The sequence below is a fragment of the Danio aesculapii genome, chromosome 16 (genome assembly GCF_903798145.1).
Source record: "Danio aesculapii chromosome 16, fDanAes4.1, whole genome shotgun sequence".
Taxonomy (NCBI): Eukaryota; Metazoa; Chordata; class Actinopteri; order Cypriniformes; family Danionidae; genus Danio; species Danio aesculapii.
In genome coordinates this window covers 2772079-2791325 of record NC_079450.1, presented here as the reverse complement: position 1 = coordinate 2791325, position 19247 = coordinate 2772079, and the positions used below count along the sequence as shown (strand labels likewise).

Here is a 19247-nt window from a genome sequence, read left to right as displayed (position 1 = left end):
GAACTGCACACTAAATTATCGCCTCAGTCCCCTTTAAATTTGATAAGAAAACGGCGGCAGATTTCGGCTGCTGCTCGTATTTTGTTTTTCATTTGATCAGCAAACCACAGCTGTAGACTGCGAGAGAACGAGATGTGTGTTTATTGATAAGTTGTTATAATATCTGCTTATTTGCAGTTCTTCGATATAGATAATCTTGTATCACCTGTATCCCAATGTCACGGAGGAGCAGTCTGGTTTTCTCCTCATCATCACAGCTGTTTCCACCAGCGAAAAATGTAACTCTTAACCAACATTTCGCTATTTTTATTTTAAAATGAACTATCAATATTAAACACTTTACAGTTCCTGTGGCATTAACTATACCATACAGTCTTACACAGAAACATAGTGACAGAACCACTTAGAGAATAATTGGAAAAAAAGTTCCTGAAAGTCTCCGCTATATCACCCATTTAGGTAGGTGGCGCTGGGAATCCAGCCCTGAAAGTGAAGTTTTCGCTGTGGCGTTGTTACAAAAATATGGTCCTAGAAATGCAGTTCACCGTGTCATCCAATCCAGTAGGTGGCGATGTCACAAAAAACTAGGGTCCCAAAGATGCAGTCCTAAAAATACGGTGCTGAAAGTGCAGCCACTCCAGTTGTGAAGGACCATACTATTTGACTCAGCACTTTGCTACAAATGTATTATTTGGCCTATTTCATCCCCCCTACTGGACGCGTCAGGAACCCTAGGAATCAACCTGGATCCAAGTCTACAGACGCCCCACATAAACTACAAGCGCAGGTAAGGTGGTAAACTACAAGCATGGCGGACTCGCGCGACCAACGCTCAAGTACAGAGGCTTCGGTAAATAATTTGTACACTGGAAAATATTTAAACAACGTTTTCCGCGATATATTTGATCAGGAACAACAATGTGAACTTTTAAAAAGACGCGTTTTAATTTCTGAATGCATAATTATCCTGCTGCCGAGGATGACCTGAGGAGATGATTGACAGGACTCGTAACTAGGCAACATAACGGTCCGTTAAAGAGGAATAACGGTAGTTTGTCACAAAGCTTGCGTTACACACTCAAAAGTACGGTTTCTTTAAGAAAGTTCAGACTCTTGCGGCGTCGTATAATAACGTTAGGTTTTACCTTATCTGGAACGTGTCTTTCTCTTACTTTACCGTAATAATGGCCACAATCCGCGGTGACGGTAGCTGTTCACAACTCGCGAGATTCTCAATGGCGGCCAATAACGGAATATTGGATATATACAGCGAACAAACCAGTTATTTGCTACTCCAAGAGGACATTTCTGCGATCATTGACTCAAAATGTCTCTTCACACGGTTCTCCTGTCCACAACAGACAGTGAAATGTCTATTTTCTCAACTCTGCATCACAGATTCCGTTCCTCCACCTGTATCTTCCGGAACTTCCGGTCATCCGTCACGACAACAGGTAAGCTCTTTTTAATAGACCCTTTTCACAGCGGAATTGAATACCGGAAGCGCCCTCCGAAGCAATGCTTAGCTTATTCCGGTTAATGCTAACAGTCGCAGAAACATGACAGCCTCAGGACATCAGATGACATTTTCACTGTCAACTTTGCCATAAATTGGACATGAACAGGTTGTTCGCTTGGTTAATGAACTGACGTAGCCTAAATAAATTAGCATTTAAAAGGAATTTGTGCAGAAAATGTGTCTTACATGAAGCGTTTGCAACGTTAGGTTACAGTAAGGTGCGCAGCCAACAGCATCAGATCTGCTAACTCAAGCCATTCGTTAGCAAAAATAACTATTTAACATCCAGCAGGATTAGTTTTATGTTAGTAGTTGTCCGTAAGCTGTGCTAACCCCCTCCTTCCTTTGTATTCAGGGTCAGATACGGGCGAGTTGCTATCGGTCAATGCGAAAGAACGAGGAGCCCCATAATGACAGGTTGCTTAACGCTCGTAAGGTTTACTCAAGTCTGGAAACATAATTTAGCTCCAACTCACCGGAAAATATAAAGATGATTGTTGATGTGTTCAGTGTTTGAATACGATTCTATTAAAGTACTTCAGTTTAACACTAATTACTCAATACTAAAGCAGATATCTTCAAAACAGTCCGTCTGTAGCGTATAGGCTGTGTTTCTGAATCTTCAGGGTAAAGTTAGTTCATGTTCCAGTTCAGTTTGTTCATCTGCTTTTTATTAAGTTTTTATTATTTATTTAAAGAACAGCAAATAACATTTTACAACACAAAAATAAACATGCCAGGGGGTAATTATAAATAAAATACAAATATACTAAATGTACATATTAAATAAATACATTATAGAGGTCACAGTTTTTTAAAGTGGGTAGGCTTCCTTGATTAAAGAGTCTCTGATGCTGGTAATAAACAAGCATATTTCAGTGATCAATACCTTACAATTTGGTTGCTTATTAGTAAATTAGACAGTAAAGCCAAAAAGTACATTTTCCCTCAATGATGAAATTGGTTTTGAACACTGAAAATTGTTAATAATCTTTTGCACCTTTTCCTTTTGACTGAGTCTGTGCAATGCCAAAATAAGTGTAAAAGCGTCTCCTCGTATTCATTACAGAAATACAATTTACATCAATTCCACTTCTACATTTCTGTAAATAATGTTTTGCTGGATCAAATCTGTGGAGAAGTTTATAGGATATTTCTTTAATTTTGTTTCTAACCTGATATTTCTGTGGTAACAGCCACACTTTTGTTCAGCAAATCAAGTCACCCTTTAATAAAGACATCGAATTAAATTGTATATAAGGAACAGTAGTGATTTCTTTTTGGAAAAGAGTTGGAAAAGCTCTATTATTACTCTTGAAGTGCATACTGCACATGCAGGGCCGGCCCAAGCCTTCAGGGGGCCCTAAGCAGGATTTTATTGGGGCCCCCTTGGTGCAAACAATGTGACAAATTATCGTCGATCCTTGATTTATTTGCACACTGTAAATTTAAAACATGCATTATCGATTTTATTTGCTGTAGCTGTGTTACTTAAATCATAAAATATGTTTAAAGACAATTCCAAATATTATACTGCAGAAACAACTGCCTATTGATAAACTGCCTATTGATCCCACTTTTTATATGACTACTTGCCACAAAACTAAACAATTAGACACAAAACATTAATCTAAGCTGTAATTAATGTTGACAGAAACAAATACAGCTGGAAGTAGCCAATAGCATACTTATTATTATTATTATTATTCAGTCACAAAACGCTGCCAAACAGTCAAGAATAGTGACAATAAAGATCATTTTTAAAAAATGGATAAATGTTAACACTGAAAAAAATGCATTTTGTAGTTCAAATAGCATATATTCGCATATAGCGTATTACTAAATATCTAGAAAAAAATGTCAGTTTTCAGAAATAATTCTAAATTAAGTGAATTTTTTTCTGTAAAGTGAATCTGCCAATGAGATAAGTAAAATAATCTTATTTTTAAACCAAAAACAATATTCTTTTATTTACCCTAATTGGCAGATTATTGAGCTTTTTTTATAAAAAAAAAAAACAAAACAATTTGAAACAAATGTATAAATCAGAAGCTTATTTTTTATCACAAAGTTTATGAAGCGTTTTGCTGCTGTGCTGTGCACTATTGCTTCAATCACGATATCGGTGATTCTGCGATAAATCAACAGAAAACCAATCACAAATATATCATGAAAAATTGATAAAATGCATCAAAAAGTTATGATGCATTTCTTTTAATAACTTTATGTTTCTAAAATTGTCAAACTTAACAATGCTGATGTGCAAAGAGCAGTTTGTGATTGAAAATCACAGTCATCTCTATCCTAGCAGCAGAATCTCAATTTAGTGGAATATGCATTTAAGAAAACACTGTCAAAATAGTCAATTATTGCTTTCTAGTTTTCTGTAAACTTAAAACACTTATTACAACTTGATCAACTTATTTTATGAAAACATGGAAACTTTTTATGCTTAGCTCTGGTTTATTTTGAATAAACAATCATGCAATAAATATTTGTAATATTTTTAATGCATTAATATTTTTTCTTTAACTGATCAGAATGCTCTGAGAGGTGAGAACAGACTCCTCTGATCGCGTATGAAGTTTTCAGCAGTGGAGAACATCAGTTATTTACTCACCTATTTAAAAAGAGTTTTTAATTACCCTAATATTTTTAGCCAAAATACCATCTACAAGACTTTGCCAAAATCTGTAAGGGTTAAATAAACGCAAGGCCTTTTAAATTATATGTTCACCCCCTATTGATATCTTTATCTAATACATATTTTGGCGGAATTAAAAAGTTTGAGCACATTTAAGTCACAGCACTGACCGCGGGCACACGCGAACGATATAGCGAAGTGAAAGCGCGTCTGTGAGGAAGAAACTAGCGGAAAATTCGGGGGAGCTGGATGTCTGAAACACAAATACCTTGGTCCAGCTTGGACAGAAGAATATCCGTATGCCTGAGATTTCCACCATTGCAATGGCTCACGGTCACCTGTCAGCGGTTTACATGACGCCGGTGTGTCTCTGATGATCTGCTGTTATGGGACGCGCCTGGTGGTGGCTGGGTGTACTGTATTTAAAGCGGTAATCTGTTGCAGTCAGTGTGAAAGACTGATTAATTAATTCATATCTTTTGTAAATTTAGATAAGTATCGATATGTGGCGCCAGAGTATGTATCGCGGCCGGAAATAACATGATAAATGGGCATATGTTTTGTCCCACCCCTTATCCATAACCCAACAAACAAACATAAAACAAAAGTCACTCATTCATTTCGTGCACTCTTGGGGGCCCCCTGGTGGCCACGGGGCCCTAAGCAGCCGCTTACTTCGCTTATGCCTTGGGCCGGCTCTGTGCACATGAGATTACTCTGGCATATCACTTGAAACGAAGGACATTCATTCCGTCTAATTAATTTCACCCATGATTTCCTCTGTCCTTTGTCTTTTCGTGGAAATTGAGGTAAGGATGTCGTTTTTTTTAAGCTGGAGCAGCCGGGAACGCTGCAATAACATCAACGAGACGACTCTGCCATTCTATCTTACTCCGTTCCATTGGAACCGGATGTTGTGAAACGCCGTTTCGCTTACCGGAACCAGGAAGTGTGAAAAAGGCCTATTAAACACAGGAGAGGGTGATGATTTATGTCAGGAGGGAAGTTGTTCCACCCTTTGTTTCTAGAAAACCATAGAAGAAATTGGTTATGTGAACACATACTTTTGAAGAGCCCTCCATTTTACTCATCCATCCTCTATAATCTATAACCCACACTAGTATCTATTTTCATGTTTACAAGTACTTATTTATTTAGATACTAGTATCTTTAATCCATTAAGTACTAGTACTTATTCATTAGATACTAGCGCTTCATAAAAATATACCAGTGCTTATTCATTAGACACTAGTTATTTCTATTAGATACTAGTACTCATTCATTAGATAGCAGTTTTTATTTTAATAGGTTCTGGTACTTATATGGAAAGCCGTTTTAACATTTACTCTATAACCCGCACTGATATCTATTTTCTTGTTACTAGTACTTATTTTGGGCTGCACGGTGGCGGTGGCCTCACTGCAAGAAGATCGCTGGTTTGAGCCTCGGCTGGGTCAGTTGGCGTTTCTGTGTGGAGTTTGCATGTTCTCCCCGTGTTCGTGTGGGTTTCCTCCTGGTGCTCCGGTTTTCCCCACAAGTCCAAAGACATGCGGGTCAGGTGAATTGGGTAAGCTAAACTGTCCGTAGTGTATGTGTGTGAATGGGTGTGTATGAGTGTTTCCCAGTGATGGGTTGCAGCTGGAAGGGCATCTGCTGCATAAAACATTTGAAACAAATACTAGTTCTTATTCAATAGATACTAGAACATATTCATTAGATACAAGTCTCTAATGAATTAATACTAGTTTTATTTATTAGATACTAGAACTTATTGTAATAGTTACTAGTAACTATTCTGTTGTTACTAGTAATAAATGTAAAAATATTTCCATTGATTTCTTTGGGCTCAGTAATTGAGATATCAACTATTGAGTTTTGAGTATATGCACTCTCAGAAATAAATGTACACGAGCGGTCACTGGGGTGTATTTAAAGGGTCCATATTGGTACCTCAAAAGTATATATTAGTACCTAAACATTTTAAGAGGAAAACTTTTGTACTTTTTAGCAGGGGCATAGCGGACATTTTAAAAGTGGGGGGGACGGCTGTATGAGATCATACGTTCATATAATTATTAATCACCTGTTTCTAAATGGTCTGTCTCTAAAAGTGAGGGGGACGTATCCCCCCGTCCCCCCCGGTTGCTACGCCCCTACTTTTTAGGTTCTAATATATGTACCCTTGAGGTTTTAATATGGACTGTTAAGGTACAAATTTATACCTTTTGAAAAGGTACCTCAGTGACAGCTCGCGTGCCTTTATATCTGAGAGTGTGTATTCCAGCTGGGACTAGTACATATTGTTATGTATATTGTTATGTGCTAGTAGTTAATCATTAGACACTAGTACCTACTAATAGATACTAGTAGTCATGTATTAGATACTAGTCCTTATTCATTAGGTACTAGAACTGATGAAATAGATACTACAACTTATTTAAAAGATACCAGTACACATTTATTAAATAATACAGTACATGTTACTAGTAAAAAAATTTACTAGTAATATGTTTAAAGAGCCCATATTATAGTGTGTCACACAGCTCTAAGTGAAGTGAAATATCCAGCTAAGGCTTAAATCTGTAAGTGTACAGTGTTTAAAACTATTGATTCATCTATAAAAGAGTCGACTCATAGTGCTTCAAACGAGTCGTCTTGATAACGAGTCATTAGGTGTTTCATGATGACGCGGCTACGAAACACAAGTAGTTGCGCGCGCAAACCAGGGACATTTGAAACCTGCGGCCCCGCCCACTAACACAGGAAAAAAGCAACAGACACACACACAGAGACGCACACAGACACCGGTGGAATGAAGTCACGCTGTGCAGATGGATATTATTGACAGTCTAATCAAAGATGAAACCTCAACATTATAGCCCAGCCTTGAGCAGTTCTGAGTGCTTCTGGAAACTACCTGCTTACAAAGAAGACTTCTTCAGTTTGTTAAAGGAAGGATCAGTATAGACTGTCAGAACATGGATCAGTGCATCATGAATCAGTTTCTTCCCCCATTTCACAAAGCCTCGTTTACTCTAGCTTGCAAATTATGTATTTAGTTGTGTTTTGTTACTTGTAACCGCGTGTACTGTATCAGGTTAACTCTTTATTTTCTTATATCGCGTGTAAAGCCACGTTGAAAACGCGACGCGTGCCGCTTTGTTTACGGATCGTCAGCTGTTCCTACACACATGCAACGGTCAAGTTTCAAAATAGTTCAGCTCAGGTTCGAGGTGAGGTGTCTAAATTCCACCCAGCAAGCTGAACTGGCGCTCTAGGCAAAGGATGATCACGCCGCCCTCAACGCGATAGTGAAAAAGAAAGGGACCCGTTAGTAAAGTGAGGACCGGGTCACGGTTGAAATTGAAGACGAGGGAGGGGTTGGGGTGGGGGTGTTATTCGGGGATATAAATGAGGACGCAGGTGGTGAGGGAGGTGTCGCCGACGCCGCTATGGACGTGCCGGCCCTGTGTGTGTGTGTGTGTGTGTGTGTGAAAAGAGCAGGTAGACTGTGATGGGCTAGGAGATCTCCTCGCCAGTTCTTGGACTTTTTGCTTGATAAAATAGTCGTCACTATTTTGTAGTCCATCGTCTGTATTTACATTCACCCACTGGCAGCCAAAATCCACTATAAAGTATGTATGCGTTAACATTGTATTGAATCATCTGTTTATATTTTACAGAACAAACTACCACAGAGTTATAGGAGCAGGAAAAAACTAATCTGTAAACATGTTTTGTACTTTAAATGAGGAAAATAAACATGCGTTATGGATGTGACCAAAAAAGTATGCGAGTTTAGAGTATACAACATGCTTTATAGAAATTCTGTGAAATAAACTGCACAAGCCCCCAAAAACTATGCTAATCAAAAGGATAAGAGCTGGCTCTCTGTAGAGCAAACATGATTGTTTTTATTTGATTTAATTTTTTGCGTTTATGAGGAAAAAACGTTGTTATGGTTGTGACGTCTCTCCATTATGGATGTGACGATGTGAAATTGCCACTTGTGTGACTTTGGTAAATCAAATATAATAGTTTGAAAACACTGACAGATACATTTTTGAGTATTTCTAAAGTACTGTAAAATACCTGCGTACACAGAACGGAGAAACAGTTTCGGTATTTTGGTTAAAATTTTTTTTTTTTTTCATGGCAAGGTTGACATTTGCATGTAACTGCTCATATATATATATATATATATATATATATATATATATATATATATATATATATATATATATATATATATATATATATATATATATATATATATATATGCTGCCGGCCAAAAGTTTGGGGTCAGTTTTATCATTTTTTTTTTTTTCATGTTTTTTAAAAGAAAATTATTCAGTTCAAGATTTTTTTATTGTTAAATATTTATTAAAATTTTAAATAACTGCTTTCTTTTTAAAATTATTACTCCAGACATTCATGCTTTAATAATAACAATACCAATCAATACTAGAGTGATTTCTGAAGGATCCTGTGACTCTGAAGACTGGAGTAATGAAGCTGAAAATTCATCTTTAAAATCACTGGAATAAATTATTAAATTAAACAATAAACTACTTTTGAACAGTAATTTTATAGTGCAATAATATTTCACAATCATAAGACACTGTGATATAGCCTGGTTCGTTAGTTCGTTGGACCGTTTTGTTTTCTTACTGCAATCGATAAGCTGAATGGAGCAGAGACCACCTCATTTAGGCTGGACTCACATATGCCAAACAAACCACGCTAACCGTGGGGAGATGAGACAGATTCTGAAACAAACGTCTATGTTTAAAAGCACCCTATGATTGTATTTGCACCCAATTGACAGACAGTCGAAGCCAAACTTTTGTGACAGGGCAGCTCTGGCTCGATTGGGCCAGTAACCATTCTGTACACTGGCTGGAGCGTCTCGCACGCTGGCCCCAGGCCATTGGGCAGTCCTTATTGTGGAGCCCTGCTTAATGACAAAAGATACTGATATCTAAAAAATAAGTACTAACCTGAAAATAGATGAAGAGTTCAGATGCAAAATCCTCTAAATGCCGTTGGAAAGTTCACCTAAAATCAGCTTTTTTTAATGTTTATGTTCAGTTATTTCACTTGAAAGGCAATGAAAAGAACTTATTCAGCACTATAAAAGTGAAATTACTGAGCCTACACACAGGAGTCAGAGAAAATGCTAATTTTAGAAGAAAATATCAAATATCTTTTAGAGGTTTTTGCATCTAAACTCTTCAGAGAGTGTGGGTGTTGCCATCATTACATTTGAGCTCTGAAAACTGTTTTTTTTGCCTGTCAAAGCAAATTTTATGATCAAGTTTATTTAATTGTTGTGTCTAAACAATTATAGACAAGTTTGAGAATATCTCATGCAAGTTTTAGTACTTTAGTAGGCTACACAGTAAGTCTATACAGTTAGCAGGATGTTCTAAACTGCTGGATCATGCTAGTCTTTCATTATCAGGCTGTGGTGAATTGTGCTAAAGGGGCTGGGTTAAGTTGGCACAACTCACCCCCATTTATGATTAACTTTAGCTTATTATTTTATTGTAATTGTATATTGCATTATTACATTTTACCACTTAAGCTTTGTGACTGTCATTGTGAGCTTTGCTGGTAAAAACAAATCAAATAACTATGATGGATTGATGGAGAAGATTGATGATGCAAAAATGGAGTCGTTCCTAGACCAGACGCGCTCAAGAACTACCCACAACCCAAAAACCTGCTGGTACAGCCAGATGCTGAAGTTCACAATTCCCTGCAACGTCAACAAGCGTGGTGTAAAGTAGTAGGCCAGATCTAAATTGTTGGTCTTCTTTGTAATATGTGGTTCTACTATCGCTAACAAAGTATGAAACTGAGCCGTGAACGTCCTGAAGGAAAGGTTGAAGGACAATTCACCAAAAACTAAATTTACCTCGTTTACTCAAGTATTTTGAACACAAGTGAAGATATTTTGAAGAATGCTGCTAGCTGTAGATGTCAATGAGTGCCTTTTTAACCATTGTTATGTAAGTAAACCTCAACATTTGGTGGTAAGACATTGAAAAAGCCCTGACGATAGTTCAGTAGATATTAGAGTAGGTTTACTCAAATCACAGTCAACACACACTTATATTTCACATTATCCTACAAATGGCAAGGCAAAGTTCTTTAAACATTACATGATGCTTAAATATTGTTATAAAAAGGCTAAATTGAGTCTGCAGTTTGTAAAAAGATATTCTATGTATTGTTTTGTGTTCACACTTATTGTCAGATAAACACACAGATAAAGTAGTTCAGGCATGTTTTGAGTGCATTACAGTCCTGTATCACTACGCTAACTGATTTCAGTTATGTTAATGCAAGGAGCCGGTGTGATGAACAAAGACAAAGAGCAGGAGTCAGAGATACACTTTATTGAAGACAATAGTTTACAGTTTGATCAGCAGAAAACAGCTTCAACACACTCCATGGGGTTCGTAGGCCACTCTCAATTTCACAGAAATGATAGGAAGAGCAGCACACATGTGGTCAGTGACCAAATAAAATCATCAGGAATTCAGACTTCCATTGATTTCTCAGATTCTGCTGTTTTCTGCTTCTGCTGCTCAGATTCTGCACTTCCTCCTGTGAGTGTCGCAGTCAGAGCTGCATGCAAATGAGGGCCGGCTAAAGCGTCCCCATTGGTCCATTAGTTCTAGATTGACAGCCCCTCCTCCAGCCAATCAGGCGAGGAGGGAAGCTGACGTCACTCTAATGGCAGCCGATGCGCACAGGCGAGGACAGAGAAGTGTATAATAATTAATTTCTCTTAAATAACAATCTGTGCAGTGAACACACAACAGTGATGGAGAAGAGGACAGACAGGAGAAACTAAAGGAACCAAACATAAAGCAAAACAATGAATAGCTAAACCTAAAAACAAAAGCCTAACCCTAACTTAACCAAACCCTAACCTGACCCTAAAAAACACCCAAACTCTAACCCTTAAAAAAATAAAGGCCTAACCCAACCCTTACCCTATCCCTGACTAACACCCTAACCCTATCCTAATTCTAACCCTAACAAACACCCTAACCCTATCCTAATTCTAACCCTAACTAACACCCTAACCCTATCCTAATTCTAACCCTAACAAACACCCTAACCCTATCCAAATTCTATCCCTAACAAACACCCTAACCCTATCCTAATTCTATCCCTAACAAACACCCTAACCCTATCCTAATTCTAACCCTAACTAACACCCTAACCCTATCCTAATTCTAACCCTAACAAACACCCTAACCCTATCCAAATTCTATCCCTAACAAACACCCTAACCCTATCCTAATTCTATCCCTAACAAACACCCGAATCCTAAAACAAAATGTTTACAAGGAACTGGAAGAGCAGAAAAAGAAAGAAAGAGGTGAGATTTGGCCTCATTACTGAAAGATGATTATTCCTCTATGTTCTGTATGTCTAACCCTAAACCCTAACCCTGACTGATTATAATTCATTAACGAACATGTTTAACTATCAAACCTGTAACTATCACTAACTTTCTCCAATATTTACAGATGTTTCATCAATGAGGACCAATGATTTTCTCCAAACAAGCACAGGATCTCCACAACATTATCAATAAGATTATTAATATCAATCAAATCTATTAAAGTCATACTCTAAAATACACTTGTGTCCATAAACACTGTCTAAATCCCCCAGTCTTTACTAAAATGCTGTTATTTATTAAACCCTGCTGTTCAAAATATCTCCATTAAACTACTTGAACTACTTGTTTATGTTAAAGCTCATCTGCAGAAATCCAGCGCTTGCTTGTAGAACAAGTGAAAAGAAGAAGAAAGCAGAAAGGTGTGAGCAGCAGCACTAGAAATAATCCTCATCAGATCTGAGAAATCCACACCTGGGGTCAAATATGTCTGTGGCAGGAGGCTCTTATTTCTAGCTTATTGGCCCATATAATCCTGCCCCGTCAGCGCTATCTACACCATCCTATCCTATCTCTGTTAAAGAGAAAAAGCCTTAAAACCGGCCCACGACACCCCTGTTATAATGCGCTGATCTCACCTAAACCTGCCTAAAGTCCCGCTAGAGCTACGACGACTGTCTAAACTAGGCTTTCTGTCTTTCTAAAAGTATTGACGCACTACAGTAATAATATGCTGACTTTATCTTTTACTATTAATCCTACAGCTATAGAAATAAAGCACACCAGTATGCAAATAAATCCCCCTTTCCAGCAGTTTCATTGATTAATTGACTATTTCCCTTAATATTACTCTACAGTCAGTGCTAACCCAGTTGATATAAAAACACGACGTCCTGTCTAAACGTGAATGAACCTGCTTTCCTTTAGTTATTTAATGTTAATTAATGCTGTCCTGCCGCAGACAGATTCTACCTCAGCTGAGGATTAGCGGCTAACACTCAATCTCCGGCGTCGCCTGTGCGCATCGGCCGCCATTAGAGTGACATCAGCTTCTCTCCTCGCCTGATTGGCTGGAAGAGGAGCAGTCGGTCTAGAGTTGGTGGACCAATAGGGATGCTTCAACCGGCCCTCATTTACATGCAGCTCTGACTGCAACACTCACAGGAGGAAGTGCAGAATCTGAGAAGCAGAAGCGGAAAACAGCACAACAATTTGACAAATGGAAGTCTGAAAACCTGTTTCCTGCTGCTGATGGGCTCTACTTCATGCTGAACCACTTGTGCTCTAAAATCTCCTCTAAAACAGGTCCTGTTCGAGGGTAGAAACCGATTAACCACCATAACAGGTCCCGGCATTCTGCAGAAATATTAAAGAGACAACATGTTAGTCATGGATGCTCTGATGACGATACAACACAGAGATTTATTCAATGGTCTGGTGAAATTCTTGATTCTGATTGGCTGGAAGTTGTCCAATAAAATCATTAAATACACAGTTTCAGTCAGTTATAATCACAGTTCCAGATGAATGCGCCACGCTCAAACATTAGCAGTAACCAGCTCGGTGACCATTGCTGAAGCTTTCTTTGGACATGTGCTTCATCTGGAGCCAATAGGGATCAACCAACTCACAAATATGCTCAGAATCAGACGAGATGAGGTAGCTAACACATGTTACTATGAGCTATAATATCAAACACACGACCGAGTCGTAACTGACAGAGAATCAGTCAAATATTGTGCTGCAATACTACCTTAACTTGGAAAATGACCATGAAATAAGTGGGATTATCAATGGATTACTGAGTGCTTTTGCCTCTGCATTTAAAATCCTTTAGCATGCGGCAATCTACTGACTATACAGTACTTGTATGACAATTGCTTTTTAATTGTGCATATATTTGTTTTTAAAAGAATATTATTTATGAATTTTATGGAAAATTACAGTAAAAAAGAATGGCAGGGTTGTATACTAAACTAGCAGTATTCCACTGTATTTCATAGACAGTCATAGCTGTTTGAGTTCTGAATGAGTGAAATAGGCTCAACACACCTGTTTACTGTGGTACAAACCACTTTCTATATATATATAATGTACTTTCTATAAGTACATTTTTCCATGTATTAAATGAATAAAACGCCACTTTTCTCATTCAAAATGGCCTAAATATAAACATATAAAAATTATACAGGCTAATTTACATATTTTACAACCATAATATAAGTCATAATAATGTTTAATACGATACAACATATGATGTTTTACTCTGATGTCACTCAATATTAAAATGAGTGCATTCATGAGTGGTTCTGTGCATGAAGGTGTGCTATAGTTAATGCCACATGCACTGTAATGTGTTTTATATTCAGAGGTAATTTTGAAATAACATAGTGAAATGTTTGTTAAGAGTTACATGTTTGCTGGAGGAAACAGCTGTGATGATGAGAGGAGGGCTGGGGAAACTGTAGATAGATGGGAAACCCGATTGCTCCTCTATGACATTGGGGAAGTGTTGGGGTAACGCATTTCAAGTAACGCGAGTTACGTAATAATATTACTTTTCTAAATAACGAGTAAAGAAATAAATTACTTTAAAAAATAAGTAATAATATTTGAGTTACTTTTTTAGTTTAGTTAACAAGCTTTTAATAAAATGAATTGCTGAATTAAAGTTAAAGTATTCACAATGAATCGTGCAGTCGATGAGAGAATGTGTTTATTATTTTAAAGTCATCGAAGAAAAGGAAAAGGGGATTATAGTCTCAATAGACAGTGACTTTACTTAAGACAAATAGTACAAAATTAGCAAACACATTGCTTTAAACCTTCAGTAATCTGTATATACAGCATGTAGAGCTCTGGGGCCAGGAAGTTCTCAGATAACATCTGTAACTCAAAAGTAACGTAACCCATTTCTTACCTTTAAAAAGTAACTAAGTAACGCAAATAGTTACTTTTTTGAGGAGTACCTCAATATTGTAATGCATTACTTTAAATGCCATTTTCATATCAATTTAAAGGGGACTGAGGCGATAATATACTAGTGGACCATTCATGAGCTAATCCCAAAACCTTTAGGGGGGCTGAGCGAAAATAAGTGGCCTAGTGGCCCCCATGAACTGCACCATGTGTAGTGTTGTTTTCTCACCTGCTGACAAACTGGGGTGAAATCGTGGACGTCCATATTTGGAGAAACAGGGATATCCACTGACCATAAAGGACAGTAGTCGTCTAACATCTGTGACATATGATCCAACAGCAAAAAGAATGGCTCTGTAGGGTTCCCGCTCCTGTTGACGGTATCTCGTTACTCCTGCAAACGAGAGATTTTCATGTCAGTATTTCACAATATCTTTGCCCTCCTGACATCGCCATACATAAACAGGAGGATACAGATGAAGGGTCAGTTCACCCAAACATGTAATTCTGTTATTAATTACTCAGCCTCATGTCATCCTAAACCCCAGAGACCTTCATTCAGCTTCTGAACACAAATGAAGATATTTTAGAAGAAACACGAGAGCTCTCTGACCATATATGCCTTCAGTGGTTCAACTGAAAATCACGACTTTATTGAACAGTTTCTTGTCCTCAGTGTCAGTATATTGAGCACACTCAGGAGAGCTCTGTGCAGTGGGGTACACCGAGATAATACAACAGCAGTGCAACTGAGAGCAACATGCGTGAAGACCTCAGAGCACTCCTGAACATGCACAATATACTGACACTGAGGATGAGAACCTGTTCAATAAAGTCGTTATTTTAGCTTTATGTGGAAATAAAAGTGTTCTCAGAGTCTGATAATGCTCTGATTAAACCACTGAAGGCATATGGTCTGTTTTGAGGATGCTTTGGGGTCCTTTTATAGACCCTTGCTCTCTAGAGCTCTCAGATTTCATCTTAAATATCTTCATTTGTGTTCAGGGGTCTCAGGGGTCCGGGACGACATGAGAGTTATTCATTAATAAAACTGTCTTCATTTAACTATTCCTTTAATAAGCAGCACTAAAAAGGCAACTCACCAAGAGTGGGGTCTCTCCTGTAGCCTCTTCTAACACAATAACTGTGGCCAAAATCAATCAGCTTGAGCTGCAGGGTCTTTGGATTGACCAGGATGTTTTCGCTATGTATGGACTCATGTTCTATGCCATGCTCAAGGCAGCGCTGTGTTGCAATAATGAGCTGCATGATCAGCAGCCGCGCAACACTCTCACTCAGGCGGCCATGGTTCTTCTTCATGAATTTAGCCAAGGTTATGTACGACGACGCGTACTCAATGACTAGGTAGTTATTCCTTCCCTCCATGGCATACTCGTAGAGCTCTATGATGTGCGGGCAGAGCGGAGGTCTCTTGAGGATCATCATATTACGTGCTTCAGGGATCACATTCGTTTTAAATCCAACCTAGAGAAAAATAAAGTCAGGAAAAGGTTAGATGTGAGTGTCTCATGTATAAATGACATTATAATGTGTCACTAGCAGTGTTTCCATCCAAAGAGGCTAATTACATTTATGCACAGAACTGGAATATCATATAAAGATTTGTGAATAAAGCAGCGTTTCCATCAATGAGTCTAAGAGAACAAAATCATCACTGCCTTATAAACTGGCGGCAAATATCAGTCAGAAAAATGAGTTTCGCTCTAGAAGATCAAGACGAAACGAAATGAACGCGGTGAATACGGTGGCTTTTGGAGACGAGAGACAGATGACAGATGCTCAAGACAATTCTGGTGGGAATTTGTGAATTTGGGAGTTTGTGCCTCATTTTGTGAGCCGACTGACAACAGTTGTTCGCTCACCTCTTTTTCCCCTGCTCTGATGGCTAGGCCCACTCCTGCCTCTGCTTGCAGAGCACCACGCCCATTATGATGCATTTTAATTCTGAGGTAGACTTGAACTGAGAGTGGGGGGTTTCATGGCTCTTTAATATGCATGGTGGTATTTATTTGGTAAAAATGCTTCTAACCTAGTTCATACATATTATTTCCTCTGGAATAAAAAGTTGATTCTAGTAAACTACATGCATGAGAACATGTATGTGCATCTTGGCACTTCCATAAAGCTTTGTTCATGTGATAATCCTAAATCCGCATGAAAACAGGTGGATGGAAACAGAGCTATTTTCACATATTAACTCAAATTCAACATTACATGTGACCCTGGACCACAAAACCAGTCTCTTGTCACACAGATATATTTTTGGGAAAACTCAAATATTTGACTTTAATTACGTAAAGATTTAGTTTCAGTATATAATTTGTGCATTTCTTATTGATGTGATATTATTATCATATGTAGTTTACATGGAAATATTCAGAATTTAGTTGAAGTTCGTAACTTTAAAGCAGATTTTCCCATTATTCAGATTTTCTTCATGTTCCAGATTGTCAAACAGTCGTATCTCCATCAAATATTGTTCTAACAAACCAAACATTATTGAAAAGTTTCTTTATTGATCTTTCAGCTGATCCACAAATCTCAGTTTCCAGACATTATGACTGGTTTTGTGCTCCACAGTTCATCTGCAGGAACAGATAACCCCAGTTTTAGACATTTCCAGAAACTCTTTAATATTCTCAGTAAAAACATGATTTCTGCAAATGACTAAACACCTCCAGTCTCAGTCATTTCCATAAAGCGTGTTGTTTGCATTTGTACCCTTCAATGCACAACATAAAAACATGACTAAACATGGAGTTCATCTGTTCTCTTCGTATATTTTCAGTAGAGTTTGCATACTTACCACGTTGCACAACACTCCGTAATGCTTCTTATTCACAACTTTTATGGCAACCTGCAAAGAAAACAAAGTCAAAATTTATTTAAGCCAGAGAGATGTCTGATCTGACCTGCATAAACTGTGTTTCTGACAACATGCACATCACACACACACACACACACACACACACACACACACACACACACACACACACAAAGACCACTGAAGAGAAGTGAACGTTACCTTCTGGCCATCAGATTTCCGTGTAGCCACATAGACAATGCCACCGTTTCCCTGTCCCAGCTTCTCTCCAAGCACATATTTGTCAAGTATAGATCCTGGAGAAAAGTAAATCACATTTATGACAATCCTGAGATATTTCTGTAAAACTCTGAAAAATAATCCAAAACCGACTGCAGATTAGACAGAAAACATTATGACAGGAGACAGACCTGAGCTGCTGTTTTCAGCTGAGCTGCTGTTTTCAGCTGAGCTGCTGTTTTCAGCTGAGCTGCTGTTTTCAGCTGGGCTGCTGTTTTCAGCTGGGCTGCTGTTTTCAGCTGGGCTGCTGTTTTTAGCTGAGCTGCTGTTTTCAGCTGGGCTGCTGTTTTCAGCTGGGCTGCTGTTTTCAGCTGGGCTGCTGTTTTCAGCTGGGCTGCTGTTTTCAGCTGAGCTGCTGTTTTCAGCTGGGCTGCTGTTTTCAGCTGGGCTGCTGTTTTCAGCTGAGCTGCTGTTTTCAGCTGGGCTGCTGTTTTCAGCTGGGCTGCTGTTTTCAGCTGGGCTGCTGTTTTCACCTGGGCTGCTGTTTTCAGCTGGGCTGCTGTTTTCAGCTGAGCTGCTGTTTTTAGCTGGGCTGCTGTTTTCAGCTGGGCTGCTGTTTTCAGCTGAGCTGCTGTTTTCAGCTGGGCTGCTGTTTTCAGCTGGGCTGCTGTTTTCAGCTGGGCTGCTGTTTTCAGCTGAGCTGCTGTTTTTAGCTGAGCTGCTGTTTTCAGCTGAGCTGCTGTTTTCAGCTGGGCTGCTGTTTTCAGCTGGGCTGCTGTTTTCAGCTGGGCTGCTGTTTTCAGCTGGGCTGCTGTTTTCAGCTGGGCTGCTGTTTTCAGCTGAGCTGCTGTTTTCTGCAGCATTTTTCCCGTCGCTGCTGCCGCCATGTTGGATCTGTGTTGTTTTCGTTCGTTTGGCAGCCACTGTGTCCTCATTTCTGCTGTCCTGATCTAGACATCCAACCTTTCTCTTCTGTCTTCTTGGAGCTGATGTGGATTACAGTCAATAATGAATTATTAATGAGCAGTTATTTCATTAATTGGCGTTATTTTACTCTCGGATTTAACTATTGTCTCAAATGGCAGCAGTGCTACTACTTTTCCAGTATTTTTCAAGTCATAAAGAGTGGACTGACCTGAGCTGGACGTCTCTGTGTCGGCGTCTTTACTTGTGTTCTCCATCTCTGAAACTTTGATGCGTTTCCGCAGAGCATATGGTTTGCCCCCTTCAGAAACACTCTGAAAAGCATCCTCTGCTTTCCGCTTCTCTCCTCTTCCTCCTAATGTGGATTACAACACAATAAACAATAACCTCCTAAATGAAAACCATCATGTTTTTTATTGCCATTACTTCATTCCAGATTTCTGTTGAATATCTGGAATCTGAGGGTTCAAAAACCTAAATATTGAGAAAAACACATGTAAGAGGATAAAAGATCATTGAAACAATAAAAAGTAAGCTAAATAATTGATTGAATTAGCGGATCAGAGCACGCACATTCATAGTTTTCAGTCACGTTAACTGAAATAACTCTAACTATTTTCACAAAAATAACTCAAAACAAATGTACAGATAATATGACCGCTTTAAAAATGAAAATAAAACCAACATCACAAAAGAGTTGATCAAATCATGAATCAGGATTTTCCTTAAAATATTGTGATATTATCCTATATTT

The 19247-nt window shown here is 38.4% G+C and overlaps 1 protein-coding gene across 1 annotated transcript; it reads right to left on the bottom strand.

Annotated features, from left to right (window-relative positions):
- Window positions 1-12731: 12731 nt before the first annotated feature.
- On the bottom strand, window positions 12732-18750 carry LOC130243036 (serine/threonine-protein kinase pim-2-like). Its single transcript, XM_056475070.1, has 6 exons — window positions 18705-18750; window positions 17552-17646; window positions 17333-17383; window positions 15609-15990; window positions 14735-14899; window positions 12732-12942 (listed from the first exon to the last, which is right to left on the bottom strand). Exons 1-6 carry the CDS (start codon window positions 18748-18750, stop codon window positions 12845-12847), a joined length of 837 nt encoding a protein of 278 aa, XP_056331045.1. The 3' UTR covers window positions 12732-12844.
- Between the last annotated feature and the right edge of the window lie 497 nt (window positions 18751-19247).